The 22,956-nt window shown below is 42.9% G+C and overlaps 1 protein-coding gene across 1 annotated transcript in view; it reads left to right on the forward strand.

The window, feature by feature from the left end:
• The window catches only part of NAT10 (N-acetyltransferase 10), a 1,889,152-nt gene that overhangs the window by 1,544,827 nt on the left and 321,369 nt on the right, over positions 1-22,956 (forward strand). The window contains exon 24 of the mRNA XM_044082846.1: positions 20,556-20,728. Coding sequence (XP_043938781.1) covers positions 20,556-20,728 — 173 coding nt within the window. The remainder of the gene's footprint in view (positions 1-20,555; positions 20,729-22,956) is intronic.

The following is a 22,956-nucleotide window of genomic DNA, read 5'->3' on the forward strand; positions in this document are numbered from 1 at the left end:
CAACACCAAGCTTGAAGAATTCTTATCATATATAGGAGAGACAACTGATTTTCTAAAATTTACACACACTATGTCCAACACCAACATTGCCTACCTGGACATAGAAATTACCAAAAGGGTGAACACAATAGAATCAAAAGTGTATAGAAAAGACACTTACGTTAATTCTTTTCTCCACTATCAAAGTGGACACCCTAAACACTGTAAAAGAAACCTGGTGAAGGGGCAATTCGTTCGAGGTTCCAGAATGACCAGCACTGACCATGAATTTGAAATGGAATGTGACAAATTGGAACGTATGTTCCTTGAAAGAGGATATCCCAAAGAATTTATCAGGGAATACAGGACTGAAGTGGCCGAAGCTAGAAATGGAAGGTTCAAACCCATATTGGGGCTTAAGGAAGAAACACAAAATTCCCACATAATTAATTCAAAAAAGAAAGATAATTATCAACAATCACTCATACTTGAGTACAATGCATTAAACAGCAAGGTAAAAGAATTATTTCAACACGAGTGGGAAAAATTCAAAGCCTTTACAGACCTAGAAGGACTACTTGATTCGAATCCTAAGATAGTGTTCAAAAACTCATACAGCATAAAAAACATATTAGAAAGAGGAGATCCAGGACACAATGCCACAAGGGGAAACTATAAAAAACAGGCACATATAAATGTGGAAGATGCAGACAATGTGAGTATATATCCAACCTAGATAAAATTTACTTGGAAAGTAGAAAGATTTGGTTACACAGTAAAGGATACTTTAACTGTGAGTCAAAGGGACTGGTCTACTTAGCCATTTGCAAGGGATGCACTTCTTACTATGTGGGGAAGACAGAGCGTACCCTAAAGAAAAGGATATACGAACATGTTTATGATATTGGTAAATGTAAGGAATCCAATGCACTATACAAACACTCACTTGTCTGCAGGAGATACAACTACTGTTTTTTTGTACTGGACCAAATAAAAATTGACATAAGAGGGGGTCCATGGGAAGAAAATATAGGCTACAAGGAGTTATGGTGGCAATTGGTATTAGAAGCCAATAGACCCCCAGGGTTAAATGAAAACATATCTATTCTACCATTCTTAAAGTTAAAAGCTGCCAAGATATAATTTTGTGTGCAATAATAAAGATGGTCAGGAGATGGCAGTGTTCATTGTCAGTTCTAAGAAGTAAACCCAACAGTGAATAATCCCTTGGAACAGAAATAATTACACTTTTCTTGAATGAATTAATTTATAGAATGTTGTTTTTAAATAATGATCTGTTTTTAAATTAAACTTTTATATTTTTTATCACATATAATATGATCACAACTGTTATATATAAACATTGGGAAATGTCAAATTGAAGTGGGACTTTTTAATTAGAAATGAAACATGATTGGTTAGAAACAGTATGAATTTTAGTATAAAGCTTTGATTTGCAAGTATGTATTTGATCTGATGAAGTCTGTTGGACGAAAACGCAATACTCAATAAAGCGTTCATTTTGGTTTACAATTGAGACTGGAATTTGCATTCTCCATATCCCTGCTTTTCTTTTCTTTTTTCACTTGTATTGGAGCCTTTTTTGAAAAGTTTGCCGTACTGACTTTCAAAATGGTTCATATTGCCTACCTTGACCTGTCCAAAGAATTTGGCACAGTAGCCCACTCCTGCATTGTTGATAAACTGAAGAGGTTTGGTATAAATCCTTAGGTAACCCAATGGATAGCCCACTGTCTTAGACAGGACCCAGGAAGTTAGAATTATGGAGTCGCTACAAAGAGGCCAGTCACAAGCTGAGTCCTCATGGATCGGTCCTGAGACTGCTCCTTTTTGTCATTTACTTTTCTGAAGTCAAAGTCAATATAAAGGCCCTCTGGCTGACCATAGTTGCAGATGACTGCAAATTAGGAGCATTCATAAAATCTAAAACCAACACTGATGTTCTTCATATTACTGTTGCAGTATTCTTCACCTGAGGTATCTTCTACCAAGAGTAGCCCAACGTCTGGCCAGTATATCAAATCCTTCACCTCTTATAAGTGCCATGAATCACACACACGCTTCCTGTATATGACATAGGGCATAAAGATGATATACTGACACAGGTACTCAGAACTTTTGCCGCCAGTCCAAACGCCATTATTGTCCATCAGTCTGAACGCCCTTCTACTGTGCTTGTTTGGTTGTCAAGCTACTTTTTTCAGATAAGTGCCCCATTTGGGTTTAGTCAGTTCCTTTTCTAGTTTCCTTTTCTGGATGACATAAATAAAAATGTTAGTGTGGGAAGCAGATTCCCTCATAAAGACCAGTGTCTTTTTTATTTCTGTGTCTCCCATAATCATACACAGTGCTCTATCTGCCAGGCATTTGTGCTTAAGCCCCTACATAGTCACCTGTTCTCTTTGTCCATTTACTGGGTGAACCAACATCTTAAGTTGTTGGCTCAGGATGCTTTGGTGGAATCCTCCCATCCTGAGTGCCAGCTGTTTGCCAATAAAAACTCCAGAAAAGACAGGCCTGATCTGGCTGATGTCCGGCCTCCCCCAGATGTCTTTCTAGAGGCTAGTGAAAGCCCTGAATACTGTCTAGTGCTTGCTTCAGATTCCTCTGTCATGACCCGTTGGAGACCAACATGGCTGTAACTTCTCACATGTCCCCAGACTCTCTTTAAATCTCTATACCTGACATTGACAGGGTACCTTGGTTGATAATATCTGGGAACTGAGGTGGATTCCTCAGATTTTAGTGAGTGAGGAGATTCCTACAGCTGTTAGAGTCTCGCATATGGTCATCTAAGGGTGTCTTGAATGGACATCCAGCAGGAAAAAGAAACTGAAGACAAAGCATATTTCCCTTGTTATGAAGGATCCCCAGTGTGAATGACAGGACTTCGCATGGGTTTATTTAATGCTTTGGTGGCCTTGAAGCCACCTCAAGGGGGTCTCTGTTCCTGTTCCCCCTGGTCTTCCGCATCAGTCAAGAGATCTAGGGAATTGTATTCCTCAAATGAGGATCTTGTCTCTGAGGAAGAATCCCTAGCCTGTTCTTACCATATCCTTTCTCCCATAGACTGCGGTTCAAAGGAAGAAGATTTTGGGGATAACATTGTCCATATGATGGACTATTTTAAGTGGGATTGTTCCCAGGTCTCTGATACTTAAAAAAAAAAAGTACTATGAGCTCCTACAGACGGAGCCTCCCAAACCATCTGTTGTTCCTCCTGTTATGGATGCCCTTTTTTTAATCTTTTATGCAGCTTCTGTATCCCCTGGCTCTCAGCCTCCTGCACCAAAAAAAAAAAGCCAGATAGGTTCTTGAGGATGCCTGAGGAGTGCAAATTTCTTTACAAATGCCCTTCCATAGTGTCATTCTCTTCTGACATGCCATCCAAGTCATTGCCCTCAACCAAGCTGCTTCCTTATGACAAGGATAGTAGGGCCATGGAAGGGCTAGGGAAGAAAGTTTACACTGCTGCCACTTTGTCCTTTAGGGCCATTAACTACCAGACTTGTATGACCAGGTGTGTTTTGGCCCTTCTTTCTCAGGTTTTTGACCTTCCTGACTCTTAAGGGGAAGGCTTCTGCCCTTTCCCCTGCTGGGCTTCACTTTGAAAGTTGATTGCCACTTCATCAAATACAGCTGATGTCTCTTTCAGGGCTGCTGCCTTTGGCTCAGTCATGAGGCGTTATTCTTGGCTTTGCCTGATGACGTCAAAGCCAAACTTTTGGATCACCTTTGGATAACAAAAATCGGAACTGCTGCTGCTGTTGACCTGTTCATGTCCCTTCAAGATAAAGGCAAACTTGCAGGAGCTGAAACGTAGTTTTGTTTTTCCTATTCCTAACTTTTAGAGGATCTATCCTTCCAAGTCTGCCTTTGTTCATAGACAGTCTTGCCCTCCTCCTAAGGGTAAGAAGGGGTCTAAGTGTATTCCTTGTGCTATATCTGCTCTGACTCCTCCATCCCAGAAATCTTCCTTTCAGGACAAGCCTGGTTCTATTTGATGGTTTACTTCCTCCTCCCCTTGGCCAGGTTTCCTAGTCTCTCCACTTCTCTCTGACTCTTCCAACTTGGCTACGAATCATCTCCGATTCTTGGGTTCTATCCGTTATCCATCAGGGATACTTTATGCTTTGAAACTCCCTTCCTCCCTTTTCAGGCATTCCTCAAACTGCTCATAACAGCTTTCTCATTTCCCAGAGGTTTTTCAATTTATTTTGGATCAGGGCACCATTCAAGCTTTGCCTCCCACCTATGTGGTGAAGCAATTTTGTTCTAGAATGTTTTTGGTTCCCTGAAAGGAGGATACATGGATACCAGTTCTGGATATTTCCCTGCTCAATGCATTTCTCAGGATTCTGTCCTTTTGGATGTTGTCCCTTCAAACATTGTTTCCTCTTTTACTTCCTCAAGCTTTCCTTGTGTCTCTGGATCTCAAGGATGTGCATCTTCACATCGCCATCAGTCCTCTTTTTCAGGATGTTTGTTTCCCTCTCTCTCTCTTCCTTGCATTTTCAGTTCCCTGCTTTACCCTTTGGTCTCTACTGCCCCAAGGGTGTTTGCTGAATGCCTTGCTGGTAGACAGTTTGCTTATTCAAGCCCCTTCTTCCAGCAGAGACTGCTTCAGGATCTCCAGTTTACTACTTGCTTATTCTGCAGTCTGGGGTTCTAGTAAAGTAAAAAAGACAAAGTAACCTCCAAGAAACAAAACATTAGTAATCAAAAACACACAGAGGTGGCTTGTAACAAAGGAAGTCAAGATTTCACCAGTTCCGGAAGATAAAAGTATATATTTTAATAAGATAAAATAGAAAACATAAAACAGACTCATGCTAATCGCTTTCGTCTATACAAGACTTCATCAAAGCATGAGCTGGAAATGGAAAAGTCAGACTTTATATGAACCAACCAATCACAAAATAGACGCAATTAAATAATTCTCAAGAACCATGACAATTTAATACTGATATAGAAAACAATGCTACATCTTAATGAATCTCAGTTTTAAAGCACTGTTTAAAGATGTATGCTCATTTAAACCTGGTTTTGTGGTGGCATTCAAATGAATAAGCCAAATTAGTTCATGATACTCCAAAAAGGTTTTCCAGTCACCAACCCTGGGGTCAACAGTCACATTGTCAATTACACCAAATTTAAATGTTATAATAGATGCGCCAGGATAACTTTCTAGGATGTTTAAAAAGTGCATTATTTTCCATTTTCTTAAAAATGTTGCACAAATGCTCATATATTCTCTTCTTTAGAGAGAGTTCAGTCTTCCCCACATAAGTCACCAAAGTCCTGGCGCATACTAATGTACACTGTCCCAGAAGTGGAATAGTTAGCAAATATTATGGTCACTAATCTATTCCCACAATACATAATGGAAAAGGTGTTACCATTCAGCAAATAACTACGATAATTACAAAAGCCACACTTCCAAGTACCAGGTCTGTTCGAACTAACCATTCGATTACTCTCGGTAATCTGCTCAAAATTGTTTTCAAATCAAGGCTTCTTTTAAAAACAAAAGAATGCCACCCTGCCATGCAGTTCAACAGCTCCACCTCCTGGCCCAACATGTTCCAGTTCTTACAAATAATCTTCTTCATTAAAAAAGTATTGTTGTATCTTAACACCAAGATGTTAAATCTGTTGGTCAAAGGGGATGTGGTCACTGAGTGACAAGTGTCTACTACAGATGGTGAATGGGTACCCAGTGTAGGAGTATATATGGAAAATCTACTCATAATGATGTCCATATCCTGATGGCCTAATTAAACAATGTATTCTCTCTGTCTGAACATCGTACAAAGGGTGTCTAACTCTGTTGCGAAAAGTTTATCATCAGAAATCATTCTAGATATTCTTATCATTTGGCCCCTTACCAAATTATTTCCTATGGTGGCAACTGTGGAAGGTGAAGGTAGGAGTTTGAAAAGGTGGGCTTCCGAAAAATATTGGACTGAAAACGGTTACTACTGTTAATAATAGTGACGTCATGATAATTCATCTGCTCAGTGGAAAAAGCATAGGTGAACTTCAAAATGACAACAGTATTCTACATGTACAGTGGATATAAAAAGTGTACACACCCCTGTTAAAATGCCAGGTTTTTGTAATATAAAAAAATGAGACCACACTAAATCATTTCAAAACTTTTCCCACCTTTAGTGTGACCTGCAACCTGTAGAATTAAATTGAAAAACAAATCTGTTAGAGGAAAAAATATAAAACGTACAATAACCTGGTTGCATAAGTTTGCACACCCTTAAACTAATAATTTGTTGAAGTACCTTTTGATTTAATTAAAGCATTAAGTCTTCTTGTGTAGGAGCCTATCAGCATGGCACATCTTGACTTGACAATATTTGCCCACTGTTCCTTGCAAAAGCGCTCCCAATCTGTCAGATTGGGAGGGCATCTCTTGTGCACAGCCCCCTTCAGGTCACCCCACAGATTTTCTATTGGATTTAGGTCTGGGCTCTGGCTGGGACATTCCAAAACTTTAATTTTCTTCTGGTGAAGCCATTCTTTTGTTGATTTGGATGTATGCTTGGGGTCATTGTTGTGTTGAAAGGTGAAATTCCTCTTCAGCTTTCTAGCAGATGCCTGAATGTTTTTGGCCAAAAGTGACTGGTATTTGGAACTGTTTATAATCTCTTCCACCTTGACTAAAGCCCCAGTTCCATCTGAAGAAAAGCAACCCCAAAGCATGATACTGCCACCACCATGCTTCACCCTGGGGATGGTGTTCTTTTGGTGATGTGAAGTGTTGTTTTTCCGCCAGATGTACCTTTTGGGATTGTGGCCAAAAATTTCAACCTTTGTCTCATCAGACCATAACACATTTTCCACATGTTTTTGGGAGACTTGATGTATTGCTTCAAATAGTACAACATCTGCGAGTGAGGCAGCTGCAGGGTCCCAAGGAGCAAAGTATTCAAACAAAAAGAAAATAGGACCAGCATACAAGGCACCTTAAAAATAAATTTATTGATTGAGGTTCTTGAAAAACAGACCGGTTTCAGCAAATATTTAACAAAGCCTTCTTCAGTGTTTTGCAGATTTTAGCCGTGATTGGATGTTTTTCTGTGGGGAAAAAAAAAGGCTTCTGTCTTGCAACCCTACCCCATAGCCCAGACATATGGAGAATGCAGGAGATTGTTGTCACATGTAGTACACAACCAATACTTGCCAGTAATTCCTGCAGCTCCTTCAGTGTTACTGTAGGACTCTTGGCAACCTCCCTGACAAGTTTTCATCTTGACTTTTCATCAGTTTTTGATGTCCAGTTCTTTGCAATGTCACTGTTGTCCCATATTTTCTCCACTTTTTGATGACTGTCTTCACTGTGTTCCATGGTATATCCAATGCTGTGGAAATTTTTTTGTACCCTTGTCCTGACTGATACCTTTCAACAATGAGATCCCTTTGATGTTTTGTAAGCTCTCTGCGAACCATGGGATGTTATGTGATCCTATCTCGCCTACATTCTGACTGATGGGTTCGGAGCCGATCCCTCGGCTCCGACTCGGCACGCTTATGCCAAAGAGCGAAGTCTCTTATTGGCTGAGCTTACTATATCCCAGGATGCACCACTACCAGTCCCCCAGATCTCGTTTGCCGCTTCCCTGCGAAGACGTGGTCTCGAGCTGGCTGGGCTGAGTAGTTATTATTAACTAACTTTTCTGTCAGTTTTTTGCTGTTTTTTGTCACAAAAGCTGTTTTAACGGCTAACGCTCTTATTGTGTGTGTTTGGATTGTGAAAACTTGTTGTGTGTGATTGGGTTGAGTTTGATTTCGGCCCCCCCCTTCATCCAGGGCCTTCCCGGTCTGTCAACCCTTTTAAAACTTTACAGGTTTCAGAGTTCCCTGTCATTTACAGGAAGTGTTTGCGTTAAGCTATAACTGTAAGCCTAATTTTTTTTAGGTTTTGTCATCAGTAAATCTATAGTTGTTTACTTTCCTGTCAAAGTTACTGGAATTGTTTAATATAATGTCTCAAACTCCTAGGCCTTCGGGCTTTAAAAAATGTTCGAAATGTGGTTTCAAAATGTCTATCACAGACGATCATTTGCTCTGTGTATATTGTTTAGGGGCAAAACACTTGCAGGAGTCATGCAGCGTATGTCACGCTTTTTCCTCAAGGGTCCTCCAGGAGAGGAAAAATAAATTGATTCTTAAGGGGTTAATTAAACCTTCCTTTGAAGAAGCCTTGGCATCCTCTCCTTCTCCGGCTAAAGAAAGGGCGGTTCCGACCAGTCCGTCGGATCCGACCGCCAAGAGACATAGGCAGGCCTCTCCTTCGCTCCAAAGACTTCAGAGCCGAGGTGAACGGTCTGCCTCGATGCCACCAGTATCGACTCCTCTGGCTTTGGAGCCGATGGCTGGGGCATCGAGGCGGGTCACCTTCGGCTCCGCTGCTCGGAGCCGACAAGGGTCGCCGCTCAGACACTTCCTCCTCGGCGAAGTCCACCTCGGCACCGAAGGAATCTGGTGTGTATTCCTCGGCGCCGATACTCATCGAGTCGCCTCGAGCGGTCCCCTAGCCCTTTGGGGCCGATGGAGAGGCCGTCTCGAACCCATTCTGTTTCCTCTCGGTCTTGAGAATGTCAGATTCTGATATAGACAGGGTGCTCCAAAGACTGTTCCAGTCCCCAGTCTTCCAAAAATTTGTTTCGGTTCCGACCCAGTTGGCTTCGAGCCGATGACCTTGGCCCACCCATTGCCATTCCTCCTCCGACTGCTTGGCTCCGTCGGAGCAGGTGCTGTTGGAGCCGGTGGAGATCTCAGAGTCGGCTCCGACCCTTACTCCAACCCGGCCTTCGGGTCCGAGTTTGGTACGGACTTCTTCGGCTGGACCCGGGGTGATGTTTGGGACCTATGCTTCGGTTCCGAGCCTCCCTCGGTGCTCGCTGCGGGACTTCCGTCGGCTATCACGGCTCGAGACCGGACACTCCCAGGATTCTGGGGTCCGGCTTTCAGGGCCATGAGGAGTGCCTTGGCCAAGTCCTCTTGCCATCTCTCCGGCTTTACCGGCACCTTCCTGGGCGTGGAGACTGGGTCTTTGGCAGTTCCCTGTCCGTAGCCAGCGGAGCCCGAGGCCTGAGGTTACCCCAGTGGGGTTCCCCTCCTCCTGAGGGTTCTTGAGTTGTCTTGGAGGAACCCCAAGGAAGAGATCGTGCAAGAGGAAGCACGTGGACTCCCCGAGTCTATTACATCAGACACTGATATGGATGATGCAGAGGGGTCCCAGTCGTCCTCGGATGATGTCTCATTTGCAGACATCTTAGAGATCCTCAAACAACGAGGCGGCTGGATATCCAAACCCCTCTGCGGACGAGTCAGTGCTCCTCAAGGCCTTTGGGGCTCAGCCCTCCGCCTCCTGGGTGTCTCCGCCCGACGAGCTTCTGGATTTAGTTTGTCGAAGGCGTGGAACATCCAGATACCGTGGAACCAGTCCCTTCTCGTCCAAATAAATTTTTGTCTGCTCCCCGAGAAGGAGTTCCTTACTAAAGGCGTGGCTGTAGATGCCATGGTGGTGGCATCTGCTACACAACAGGACGTGGCAGAGGCTTCAACGTCCGTCCATCCTCTAATAAGGAGTCTAGGAGTATGGACAGGTGCAGAAGCGCACCCTGACTTCAGCGGCCTTTACTTTAAGGTCTCTGAATTATTTGGCACATTTTACCAGGCTTCAGAGGGATCTGGTCAAGGAGTTGTCAGATTCCTCTCGGTAACCTACCTGAGCAGCTAGCCCAGTCGGTTAGCTCTCAGTTGGCTATCCTTACGTCAATTTCTAACTCGTCCATGAGGCTCATTTCCTATGCGGCCGAAGGGCGGGTAGAGCGGCAGGCACAGGCGTGGCTCTCGTGAGACAAGCCTGGCTCCGCTTGTGTCAGTTTATGGAGGCCTTCAAGTCTTCCTTCGACGCTCCCTTTGATGGCTCCTCATTGTTTGGACCCAAGGTGAAAGACACCCTTACCGCTGTGAGCAAGAGGGAAAAACTTTATCTGCCGTAGGTGCCGTTATTCCACTCCCTTTCGGCCTTACCCCAAGGTTAAAGGAGGGAAAATGTGGTTCCGCAAATCTCAAGTTTTTCTCCCAACAGCAGGAAGATTCCCGTCCAGAGGCAGAGGGCGGGAAATTTTTCAGGAGACGCCGTCCCAGAGGCGGCAGAGGGCCCGCAATTCTGGAGACCGCGAGTCCTTTCGTGGCTCTTCAGCCTCCCACACGTCATGAGGGATTGCCCGGCTGTGCTGCTCGAGCCAGTCGGGTGTCGTTTTGCAAAGCACCTAAAAGCCTGGGAGTCAATCACTCAGGACAGATGGGTGCCGGATCATTGCCGGAGGTTACACCATCCCATTCACATACTCACCCCCACCGTCCAAAAGAATCCCGGACCCACCACCCAGTCAAAGGGAAATAGCAGCCGCAGAAGCTTTAAAGCTGCTAGAAAAGGAGTCATCAACCGGTCCCCACAGACCAGATCGGATCAGGAAATTACTCCAGGTTCTTTTAGTGCCAAAAAGACAGGGGACCTGAGGCCAATATTGGATCTCAGCAAACTGAACCAATCCGTCCGAAATCCAAATTCCGAATGGTCACGTTACAATCCATGCTCCCATTGTTGGAGAAGGATGTTTGGATGTGCTCCATAGACCTCAAGGACGCCTATTATCACATACCGATACATCAGGCGTCCAGAAGGTATCTGCGCTTCAGCCTGGGAGTCAGTCATTACCAATTTTGCGCTCTGCCCTTTGGTCTCACCACAGCCCCCAGGGTGTTCACCAAGTGTTTGGCAGTAGTGACGGCTCACCTGAGAAGTCTTGGATTCCAAGTGTTTCCCTATCTCGACGACTGGCTCCTGACTGCCACCACCAGGCATCTACTAATGGACAACCTCAAAGCCACCATCTCCCTGGGTGTTTCCTTGGGGATTACATTCAATTGGTCAAAGTCTGTCTTGCTGCCCTCTCAGCATAAAGTTTATAGGAGCAGAGATAGACTCAAGATTGATGCGTCTTTCTTCCTGCCGAAAGGATCCGAACTTTACAGGGCCAAGTTCAAGCTCTGATCTCGAGATCCAAAGCCCCAGCCAGGATGGTTCTACAGGTTTTAGGCTCAATGTCTGCCACGGTTCTTTAGTTCCTCTAGCAAGATTACACATGAGGATTCTTCAGTGGCTCTTGTCAACTCAATGGTCCTTTCAGGATCTTCCCTCAATCATCACATCATGATTACGGAAATATGCAAAGGGACCTTCGCTGGTGGCTTCAGACATCCAACTTGGATCAAGGAAAACCCTTTGTTCTCCCCTCTCCAGTGGTTACCCTGACGACAGATGCCTCCCAGATAGGGTGGGGGGGGCATTGTCTGGGCAGGCTAGTTCAGGGCTCCTGGCTTCCAGACGAAGCTCTTCTCCACATCAACGTGTTGGAGATGAGGGCTGTACTTCTATCCCTACAAGCCTTACACAAGTTTCTTCCTCAGGGCACCATCGCCATCCACACAGACAACATGTCGGTGGTTTGGTATCTGAACAAACAAGGAGGGACCAGATCATACCACCTTTGCAGAGAGGCCATGAGAGTGTGGGAATGGGCTGTAGCTAACAACCGCTTCTTGGTAGCGACCCACATCCCGGAAAGTCAAATGTATTGGCAGACAAATTAAGCAGGACAATTCTCTCTCCTCACGAGTGGTCTCTAAACCACACAGTAGCAGCCCAGGTTTTCAAGAGATGGGGGCCGTGCTGCGACCTATTTGCAACTCCACAAAACACCAAGTGCCAAAGGTTCTTCTCCTTGATCCCACATCAGGAGTACCAGCCATGGATGCTCTAGCACAACCTTGGCCAACAGGGCTACTTTATGCCTTTCCTCCAATTCCACTTCTTCCCAAAGTTATTCAAAAAGCTTCTCAACTGAGGTCTTCAATGATTCTGATTGCCCCATACTGGCCTCGTCAGATATGGTTTCCTTATCTGAAGAAGCATGCAGTGGACGATCCGTGGACCTTAGACCTAATTCCGGACTTGCTAATCCATCAGTCGGGACATCGGCATCAATCCCTGCAATCTTTGAAATTGACAGCTTGGCTCCTCCACTTCCGACCTTAGTTAGAAGGCACACACTAGACCCGGAAGTTGTTCACATTTTATCTTCGGCCCACAAACCCACCACTAACAAATTGTACCTCAGTAAGTGGAAGAGGTTTGCTATCTGGAGCTCAACTCAAGGGTTTAGACCCTATCACAGCTCCTGTCCCAGAGGTTTTGAAATTCTTAACATCCCTGTTTAATCAGGGATCTTCTGTCTCAACTATTAAAGTCCAACTAGCGGCTATCTCTAAATTCCACGAATCCATGGATCCTCCCTTGATGAGCAGCAGACTATGCAAAACTTTCATTAAAGGTGCGAACCTATTAAGACCACCAATTTTTCATCATGCACCTCCGTGGGATCTTGATTTGGTGCTTGGCGCATTAACATCTCCCCTTTCGAACCGGCTGCTACATGCGAGTTAAAATATCTGTCTTGGAAAACTGCATTCTTAGTTGCAATTACTTCTGCAAGAAGAGTTTCAGAGCTTCAAGCCCTGTCTATTAAGCCACCATACTTGATTTTCACAAGGATAGAGTATCACTTAGGCCTAATCCATCCTTTGTCCCAAAGGTCTGTTCTAGTTTCTGTCTACAACAATCTCTAGAGCTACCAGTTTTCTTTCCAAAATTCTCCAATGAAGCAGAATACACTCTCCATAAATTGGATGTTCACAGGCAATTACGCTTCTATTTAGACAGGACTCAGCAACTTCGTAAGTCAGACCAGTTGTTTGTGTCCTTCTCAGATAATAAATTGGGCCAAACCATCACAAAAGCTACTATCTCAAAATGGATCAGAGATTGCATAACTAAGGCTTATTCTTCTTGAATAAGCAACTTACAACATCTATCAAAGCTCATTCTACCAGAGCTATGGCTACTTCTATAGCTTTTCATTCTAAGCTAGCTGTATCGGAAATTTGTGCTGCGGCTACTTGGTCCAACCCGCACACTTTCATTTCCCACTACAAATTGGATGTGGCATCTAAAGGACGAGCATCATTTGGTTCCACGGTACTCAGGAGTGTTTTCCAGTGAGCCACCCAGGATTCAGGTGCTAGGGACGCTGTCCCATCAGTCAGAATGTAGGCGAGATAGGATCACATAACATCTTTTAGTTATGTACTCACCATAACTTCAGATGTTTGGGATCCATCTCGCCTACATTCCTAATACCCACCCTCCTTCCCCCTGCCTTGGAGATCAGAAGAGATTGAACGGTTTTGAGTTCTACTGTTTTTATCTTGTTTCATCTGACGATGTTATATAAGCAGGGTATGTATGTGTGCATGTATGCGGACAAACTAGATCTGGGGGACTGGTAGTGGTGCATCCTGGGATATAGTAAGCTCAGCCAATAAGAGACTTCGCTCTTTGGCATAAGCGTGCCGAGTCGGAGCCGAGGGATCGGCTCCGAACCCATCAGTCAGAATGTAGGCGAGATGGATCCCAAACATCTGAAGTTATGGTGAGTACATAACTAAAAGTTTTGCGGTATCAGGCAACTGAGTAAATGTCAAGAAAGTCCTACTAGGACAGCTGAACTTTATTTGGGGTTAATCAGTCTCTGTAATGATGGCAGGTGTGTACCCAAGAATACTGAATGCTGTAATTAAATCAAAAGGTGCTTCAACAAAGTATTAGTTTAAGGGTGTGCACACTTATGCAACCAGCTTTTTGTACGTTTTATTTTTTTATGCTTTTTTCCTCTAACAGATTTGTTTTTCATGAAATTGTACAGGTTGTAGGTCACATTAAAGGTGGGAAAAGTTTTGAAATGATTTATTGTGGTCTCAGTTTTTTATATCACAAAAACCTGGCATTTTAACAGGGGTGTGTACACTTTTTGTATCCACTGTATTCAATAAAAATCTAAAAACTTCTCCCTAGTGTCCACCCAAAAAATACAGATGTAATCTAAAAAACTAAAATAGGTGTTCTGACATTGAAAATAAGTACAGGTAAAAATAAATCTTGTTTCCCACCTCCACATTACCATCTTAGCAAAAAAATGGGGGCACAAGCTGTCCTCATTGCTACACCCCCAAAGTATTCTCCTTCAAAATAAAAAAGTTGTTGTTTAAAACAGTGCCCATCAAGTCTACCATCAAATTAAAATTAATAATGTCTCAGTATGGTGTTCCCTTTTCAAGGTCCAGTCCCCACTAAGGAGCTTTTTGTAGATGCCTCAGACAAAGGGGTGACTGTTGTGGCACCAATGGCCTCCCCGTCAGAAGTCAGGTCATATCAATATAAAAGAGAAGAAGGCTCTGCTTCTGGCTGTGCAAGCTTTTCAAGCTCTCTTTCATCCCAGGCTCCTCAAAGGTTTCACAGACAAATATCACAGTGATGTGGTATGTCAAGAAGCAGGGGGACACAGAATAATCTCTTCTTTGCAGAATCGCTCTTCAGGTCTGAGATCTAGCTGTCCAGTATCAAGTGACTGTTCAGGTGGTTTACATTCCTTCAGAGCACAATCTAGTCACAGACTTCTTGAACAGGTGCAGAACAGAAGCACATGAATGGATACTTTTCAGACATGTGCCCTTGGACATGGTCAATGATGGGGTATTCCTCAGGTTGATCTTTTCGCCTCCCCTCTGAACAGGCAACTTCCTCTGTTCTGTCCTCTGACTTGGAAAGTGGACACCCTGTCTTTCCCTTGGAAAGGGATGTTTCTGTACACTTTTCCACCCCCTTCCTCTGTTATTTTGGGTTCTGCACAAGATCAGGCAGGACTCTCCCAAAATCTTTATGGTGACTCTCTTTTGGCCCATACAGCATTGGTTCACCTTTCTCTCATTTCGCCAGGGACAGTTGCCACAGGTTATCTCACTGGGTGGATCTTTTCATATATGGCAAGGTATCTCAAGCCCATCCTCACCTGTCCACTCTTTACCTGACACTGTGGTTGATAGAGTTGTGATCCCATTTAGGCACCTCTTTTCTGAGGACTTGCTGTGGGTTCTGCATTAGGCCAAGAAACCCACTGCCAGAAAATCCTATAAATCCAAAAGGAAAAGACTTCGTCTGGTGCTTCTCTCTCCTTCACTATCCTCTGTCGTTATGGGTTCCTGTGGTTCTGTCTTATTTGTGTTATCTCTTTCATGCTGGGTTGGAACATTCCTCAGTTAAAGCTCAGTTGTCAGCAATTTCTGTTTGCCTGCCCTTTAACACTGTAGCTTGAGGTCAAGCAATTTGAAGCCTGTTCCATCTTGTTGGGACCTCAGTTTTATACTTGAGAAATTGACACAAGCTTCTTTTGTGCTTGCTTCTTCCGCTTCCTTGCAGCATTGTACTTGGAAGCTTTTGGCTCTTCATCCAAGAGAATGTCTGAACTTCAGGCTCTCATGGCTATTCCTCTCTATTTTTTATAGAGACAGGTTACCTCTCTGTACTAATCCTTCTTTTATGCCCATAGTGGTCAATGAGTTGTCCCTTAATCAGTCTGTTCATCTTCCTTAATTTTTTCCTTCTCCACAGTCTGCCAGTAAGAAGGTCCTTCACCTTAACTTTGCAGCTCAGAAATTGTTTAGATAAAACTGAAGTGTTTCACAAATTTGAGCAGCTTTCGTCTCTCTTCATCTCAGGACTTTCGCTGTTTCCAAGCAAATCATCGTCTCCTGGATCACTAAGGCCATTTCCTTCTTTTCATGGTAAATGTCTTTCCTTGTATGTAAAGGCACATTCTACTGGGGCAGTTGCATCCTCTGGTGCTTTTTTCAAGGGTCTGAGTATTAATTTTATCCTTGAGGCTGCTAATTGTTCTTCTGTTCATACTTTCGCTAAGCGTTACAAGTTGGATGTTTTTTTCCAGGACCAGAGAAGGCTTTGCTAGGGCTATCCTGCATGGGTTGTGGAGGGTTTTTTCTGTTTTCCTCTTAGGCTTTTTTTCGAGCGCTTGTACTCTCCCCTGGATGAAGAATACTGCAACAGTGATATGAAAGGACAGAGTGCAGTTGTGTAAATTCTTGCTGTATCAGTAGATGCCATTGTCTTCACTGTTGCAGTATTTGGTCCCTCCCTCCTTCACCCTGTGCTGTGGTTGCCCTTCTGGCCAAGGGGCCCTATTTCCTTTTGGATGCGTGTGTTCGGTTTTGTCCTTGAGAGTATTCCGTTTCTCCTGGGGATTTTTCTGTTCTGAATATCTTCGTCCTTTTGTCACCTCTGTACCCTGCATCGTACATTGGGTAGCATAAGTGTGACGTACAGTGCCTATAATAGCTGAAGGCTTTGGTATACTGGCCATATGTTGGGCTATCCTTGGCAGGCGATCCCTTGGGTGAAGAATACTGCAGCTTTGAAGAGAAGGATATCTATTGTACTTTATGCAACACTGAGATGTCCTTTTCTGGTTTTATCAGGTATAAAATATAATCTGCAAATAAAACCAACTTTGCTGAGTCCCATGTTTTCTTTGGCTCTAAATATAATGTAAATAACAAAGGTGGGAAGAGGACACTCCTGCCTGGTTCCTTTGTTCAGACACAACTCATCAGTGAGGAATCCTCCCACTTTAATCTTAGTCTCCATTCCCTCATAATATCCTTTTAATTAACCTTATTATTGTATCAGGGGAATGTAAATGCATCCATTGTCCTATTTATACCATCTCAGCTTACTCTATTGAATACTTTCTCTGCATCAAGACCCACCAACAGCAGTTGCGTGTTCTTACATTTTGCTTGTCACTGTTCTGTTATTGTCATCAAAAGTTTGCCTCTCCTTCCCAAAACTACATTGATCCATATCCATCAGTTTTGGCAAGATCTTTGCCATTCGATGAAGTATTGTAGACATAAACACCTAATAGTCTTCATTTAGCTATTATAGACATAAACCCCTCATATTCATAATTTAAAGTTTAAATGGACCTAGACCTATGTGTCTGATGGGTCTTTACCATTTTTTGGTATTAAAGCCACCACAGCTTTCTTCCAAGATGTTGGTGTTTTCCCTCCTTTTAAAATACTTTTAAAACCTTCTAGATCTTTATCACTTTCTTCCCTCCTTGTTTCCAAACTCTTACTGGAGTAATAGCTATTCCTGGATACTTTCCTCCAGATTGATTATGCATCCCTCTTTTTATGTCACCTCCCTTGATTTTAAAAGTTGATTGTTGAGCCTCACCTACCTCTAACCTCGGCATACCCAAGTCTTCCGTAAATATTTCCATTTGTGTTTTTCTTAATTTCCAGATTCCTCTGCTATATAGAAATTTTCATAAAATTTCCGAAATATCTGTAATACCTGTGCAGAGTCTTTATTTTTTTTTGCAAGAGGCTCCCTGAGTTTAGCAACAACCCTTTCTACTTGCTGTTGCCTAAGTTTTTGTGCCAAGTCTGTGCTTTTATCAAAAACAGTTGCTTGACAGCAATCTTTCTAAACTCATGGATGTCTAGATACTCTATTTTCTCTAAAGCACTGTGCATTTACGCCTCTTGGTCTGCGGGATCACGCCAGTACTTCAATTTATCTGCATGTATAGCTGTTTTTTTTTAGCCCTGCTGCCATATTTGAGAGAGAATCTAGTGGCTAGTGATGCTCAAACCTGTTAGTCCAGTGTTTGGCCACCATCTTGTATGCTGGATCAGCTTTCTGTCTAGAAAAGGTCTTAATGCATCAAGGAATGGGTGATAGCTGTAGAACTTTATACTGTATGTTCTGATCTACAGCAGTTAGAACCGAGTCATGTTTTCTCACAGCACATGTTATGCTGTTTTACCCCAGAGGGAGGCATCCTATGTATATACTGGCGGAAGAAATGGTAGAGCTTGACAGGCCTAACTTCTGAAACTGATAAGACCTTCTGTGGAGAGTTTTTAAAATATTTCTGGCTATTGTAAGCAGTTAAGGGAGCATAATGATTGCTTGGGTTCTACTTCTGGCACTGAAAGCTTAGAGGGACTAGAAATGAGCTTGTATATTACTTATACTGTGCCAATTACAGCCCACAGATTGGATCTCAGTAATGCTTATGGAAAAAAAGAAAAGAAAACTTAAGTGCTGGACTAACCACAGAACAGGCAGTATTATATTTCCATACATTGTGAAGCTGGGGATAAGGTCAATCATATTCATTTATGTTGAATACCTTAATTAGGGCATCAGATTGCCAGTATTTTGCTGGTAATTCACAAACATGGGGGGCTTTTTTCATACACTGAATATCAGATGATCCTTCATCCATTCTCTTGGGTTCATAGGTGGGTACTATGCTAATGACCACCGTTGCCTTTTTAAGCCTAGTCATACATCCCAAATTTCTGGCAGGTTCTGGCACCCTCAGTATGTGTAAGCAGGGGCTTGGGAGATGAAACATTTACAAGAAGAGGCTTGGGAGAAGGACCATGAGACGTAGGTGCCAAACCAGGGATGAATTTCCTATCCCAATCCATTTGTCTAATTTTCTTGATATGTGGGAGGTCAGTCAGAGTGGGGTGCGACAATGCCTTGTATGCCATACATAGATCTTCCTTCAACAACCTGTAGGAAAGAGTACAAGAATAGTGCTTTGATGCAGTCTGCATAGGATATATTATTAATGCTATGAATTCCTTCAGTTAGGAACCACTGTGGATGTTCCAGTTGTTGGATTTGACTGGTTAGGCATATACTAAAGGAGGCATTGTATTCAGTGATGGGTCTGATGAATGCCAAGTACAGTGGAACAGTGACATTCTTGGACCCAAGTGCCATACTTTTGTTTAGAAGGTGCACTATATAGAAGATTTTCTCACTGCCATAGACACATGATGGTCAAAGTCTAGATTACTGTATACATGTGTCCCCAAGTCCCTGACTACTGTTGGAGATTGCTAGGGGTATGTTGTTAATATGGGTGACAGACTTCTAAAAGGATACTGTTATCCATTTCTTTGCATTTGGTTTTAAGGTTATGATGCCAGTTATTTCTGTTAGCCTTTCTTGGAGAAAATTTGCGTCGGTAGTGGATTCTATGACTGCTCCTAATTTGCAATCATCTGCAAATTTGGTCAGCCAGATGACCTTGACTTCTGTGACTGTCACACACAACAGTTTTGCCAGCCTTATCAGCTGTTTTGTTTTGTTGAGTGCATAACAAATTCATTACCAAGTAGGCTATACTTGTACAGATGTCTCATTACATTTAATTTTATTTATTTATTTTATTTTACATTTGGTTACTGAGAAAGTCCGACTGGGTGAAGACCCATTTTCATCGGAGGTCCAGGGAGAAAAGCTCCACATTTATCTTAAAAATACATAAATACATATTGTTATAACATTTTATGTTGTTGCGTCTTTCGATTTTTCCCGGTTAGGGGTCGCCACAGTGGAACTCCGGTCCGCTAATGATTGACAGTAGATTTTTACATGCTGAGTTGCCAGCCCTGACGCACAACCTTCAATGAAGGTACGCCCATTCACTCATGTCTCCAGACAGAAGACGCTCTAGCTGAGAATCGAACAGGACAACGTCTTACTGTGAGGCGACAGCGCTACCGCAGCACCACCACCACAGTATTGTTATAACATTTTATAGTATAGTTAATATCATTTTTCAGACAGTATACAAATTGCAAAAGACAATTTTACAGAGAAGCAGTAGTAGCAATTCAGCTAACTATAACAGCATTAAGTAAATTTAAATATAGCAAGGAGTCAAAAAGAGCCAGAATATCAAGAGCAAGGAATTCTACAATATTCTATTATGCAATTTTATTGAAATGAAAACAGGAACACTCCTTTAGGTTTTGTTAGTTCTTTTAGGTGGGTAGCAGCATTCCATACCTATGCTGAATGAGTTGTGGTCCAGGAGACCTGTGATGTTGCTGTTTGGTTTAAACTATTCTGTCTCACTAGATGTTTCAGCCATGTATCCTGTCCATGACCAGAGGGTATTTTTTATAGGGCAGTCCCACAGAACTTATTTACCACCCTCCAGTGCTTAACTGCTAAAGCACCTTTTGACTGAAACTGACTTAAAGTTGAGCTGTTCTTGTTCTGTTCTGCCATAACTCATGATCTTCAGGAGCATCTCTGTGAATGAGTCTAGTGTCCCACTTTTTCTTCCTTAAGAAGACTGCTGGTCCTTCTTGACCTTTTTGAGTGTTAATCTTCCTCTTTTTATATCATAATTTCTTAGCAACAAGAACGAACTGAAAGGAAACTGGGTGGGACCTCCCATGAAATGTTATGTCATTGTGAGCAGATGGGTGTTTCTGGGAGGGCTCAGTGAGTTCGGTCTGCTGGAGAATATTCCAAATGAATATTTAAAACTTGGTGACTGGGATGTTGATCTTGAGTTAGGATAGCATTCTCATTAGTTGTATTTGCAAGTTGAATGTTTTTTGCTCCAGTGAAATCTGTTATGCGTCTTATACATTTTTTTTAATGAAGGTGCTCAAGTGTTCTCAGAAATGATTTGTAGTAAAAGTCATGTGGTTGTTTGTCTTTGCAGCACTTGCCCGTTCTGAGATAGAGGCTCTATTTTCTCCTTATGACCTGAAGCGATTAGAGATGTATTCTCAAAACATGGTTGACTACCATTTGATCATGGATATGATTCCCATGATTTCAAGGATGTATTTTCTGAAGCGGTTTGGTAACATCAATTTGTCTGCAGCACAATCTGTATGTATATTTTACTTCTTGTACTAATTTCCTGAAATATTTTCTTTATAAATTTTAGTTGTCAGTGTATTTGCATAATGTTAATGAAAGAGAAATGGTATGATTTTTTTTAATTTATTATATTTTCAACAGGTAACCACATGGTCATTGCAAGGAGTTGAAAAACATGTTCTTATAAAAAAAAAAAAAAAAAAAAAAAAGCAGGTTGGGGCTTACCCTCCATGAAGCAAGACTGGTAAAATGGGTTCTTTTTCCATAGGTGCTGACCTTATCCTTGATAGCTGAGGGGCCAACCCATGGTTGATAAGTCTGCAGTTAAGACTGACTGACCTTATTCCAGGGAGCAGAATGTTGAGTCATTACTCACTTGAGGCTTCCCATCTTTTGTTCTCCCCCCAGTCCAATAGGGCTAGTGAGACTAGTTTGGGGGAAATCACTGGGTTGTCCTTCAGAAGGACTCCTACAGATCAAGACCTAGATGGCAAGCAGATGTTTGATGTCTTCCAGGAGCTGGAGTTGCAGATACATGATGGCAGCCTTCAGGAACGTGGCCTGAGCTAACACTGAGAATGCTCTTTGATGGATAAATATTGACTTTGTAAGTGCAGTTATCCTTTGTGACTAGCTATTTTTCTGCCACTGTTATAGTTTGTCATGATCTTCATCACTGCTTTAGGGAGTCCTTACATTTGTAAGCACGTCGGAATTTCACTAGGTTTGTTTCCAAGTTTGAGAAGAATGCCTGAATGAAGCTTCTCATGGGACTGGTGGGAGATCCTTCTTGTTACTTGGTGAGATTCCGTTTGGAGAGTTCATTAGAGCTAATGTTTCCTTGAATTTAATAAGCATTTTCTGCACCTTCCATATATTTTAGGGGTTAGGAACATTCACAACTAGTACAGGCTTAATCCTAGTCTTGCCCACTGTTTCTTTGAAGAACTTGATGTCTGAGAGGGACACTCTTCCCATGTCATGAGGAACAGCCCTTCATCAGGAGGGCCTACATTTCTGAGAGAGCAAAACTTCTGAGTCCCAGCTCTTTTCTGGTTCCTTGCAGGGTGATGAATCATTTATGGACATGAGTTTCAAGAAGACTTGTCTGCTGTTAGGCCCAGGCTGCTTTTGGAGTACCCTGTTATTGAATTGCCTGGATATCCCTCCCCTGAAGCTTGCTTTTGTGGATAATATCAGTTAAACTTGGAGACATCCTCATTCTGCTGACCCAAGGAGGGCCAGTGGATAATGGGGATTGTTAGAAGATTGGAGCATTGCCCCCCTTAAAGTCATCTCAAGTCTATCTGTTAATTGTGTCAGTGGGCATCTGTGTTTTTTCATGCAGCATCCTACCCTCTCTCAGCTGGCAGGCAGGCTGGCCCAAGAGGACAAATATGGGGGCAAGAAGGTTTGCTTTTCTGACAGATTGAGGTTTTAAGACTTCAGCTGTGCATCTCCGTTGTCCCGGTTCTAGACCATCCTTATAGGCAGTTCTAACTGTATTGAAGAGCCTCCCTGAATTTAGAATCAGAGGAGATACCAATTTCACCCTGTCTACTGCCATGCTGGCTCAGCCCCACTTTTAGCTCATACCTTTTGTCTACGGTTGTTGATTTGCAATCGGGCACAGCTGTGTCTTGGGTAGATGCATGGCTGAAATGAACCCAATGGGGAATGACTTGGATATCCTCCTCATGAATGCTGTTTTGTAAGTAGTGGACTGCTTCAGCAAGGGATTCAGTCTCTGTGGATGCCGTCTGGCTAATAAGTGGGTTTCTTACTTAGCAGCTATATTAACATTTAAAAGGAGGAGGAGGAAGTGTCATAGGTGCAGGACCAACTATATCCTAATTGTACCTGTCCTTGTTTCGCCTGAGCTGTGTTGAGAGACCTGGATTTGTTCTCCTTCAGAAGCCTGGCTTCTGTAGCTGTTTGTCAGGATGAAGGGGCAGATCTGTTGTTTTCTTTGAGTAAATATCCATTCTGATTTTATATCCCCCTTTCTCTAGAGTATCTGTTATTTTTTTTGTATCATTCTGTCATGTTACTGGCCTGTCATCAGTGCCCAACGTCCATGCTGGGTTTACCAGTTAATCTCCTTACCCTCTGGGCACACTTTGGCATGCTGGAGCTGGTCATGGATCCTAAGGGAACCTGGTGGCTTGCCTATCTGCACTTCTGTTGGGCAAGGGGCCTTAACTTGTTTGATGTATCAATTCCTCCTCCCTTGTGGT

This window comes from Protopterus annectens, chromosome 9.part0, assembly GCF_019279795.1.
Source record: "Protopterus annectens isolate FY-2018-M chromosome 9.part0, PAN1.0, whole genome shotgun sequence".
Taxonomy (NCBI): Eukaryota; Metazoa; Chordata; order Ceratodontiformes; family Protopteridae; genus Protopterus; species Protopterus annectens.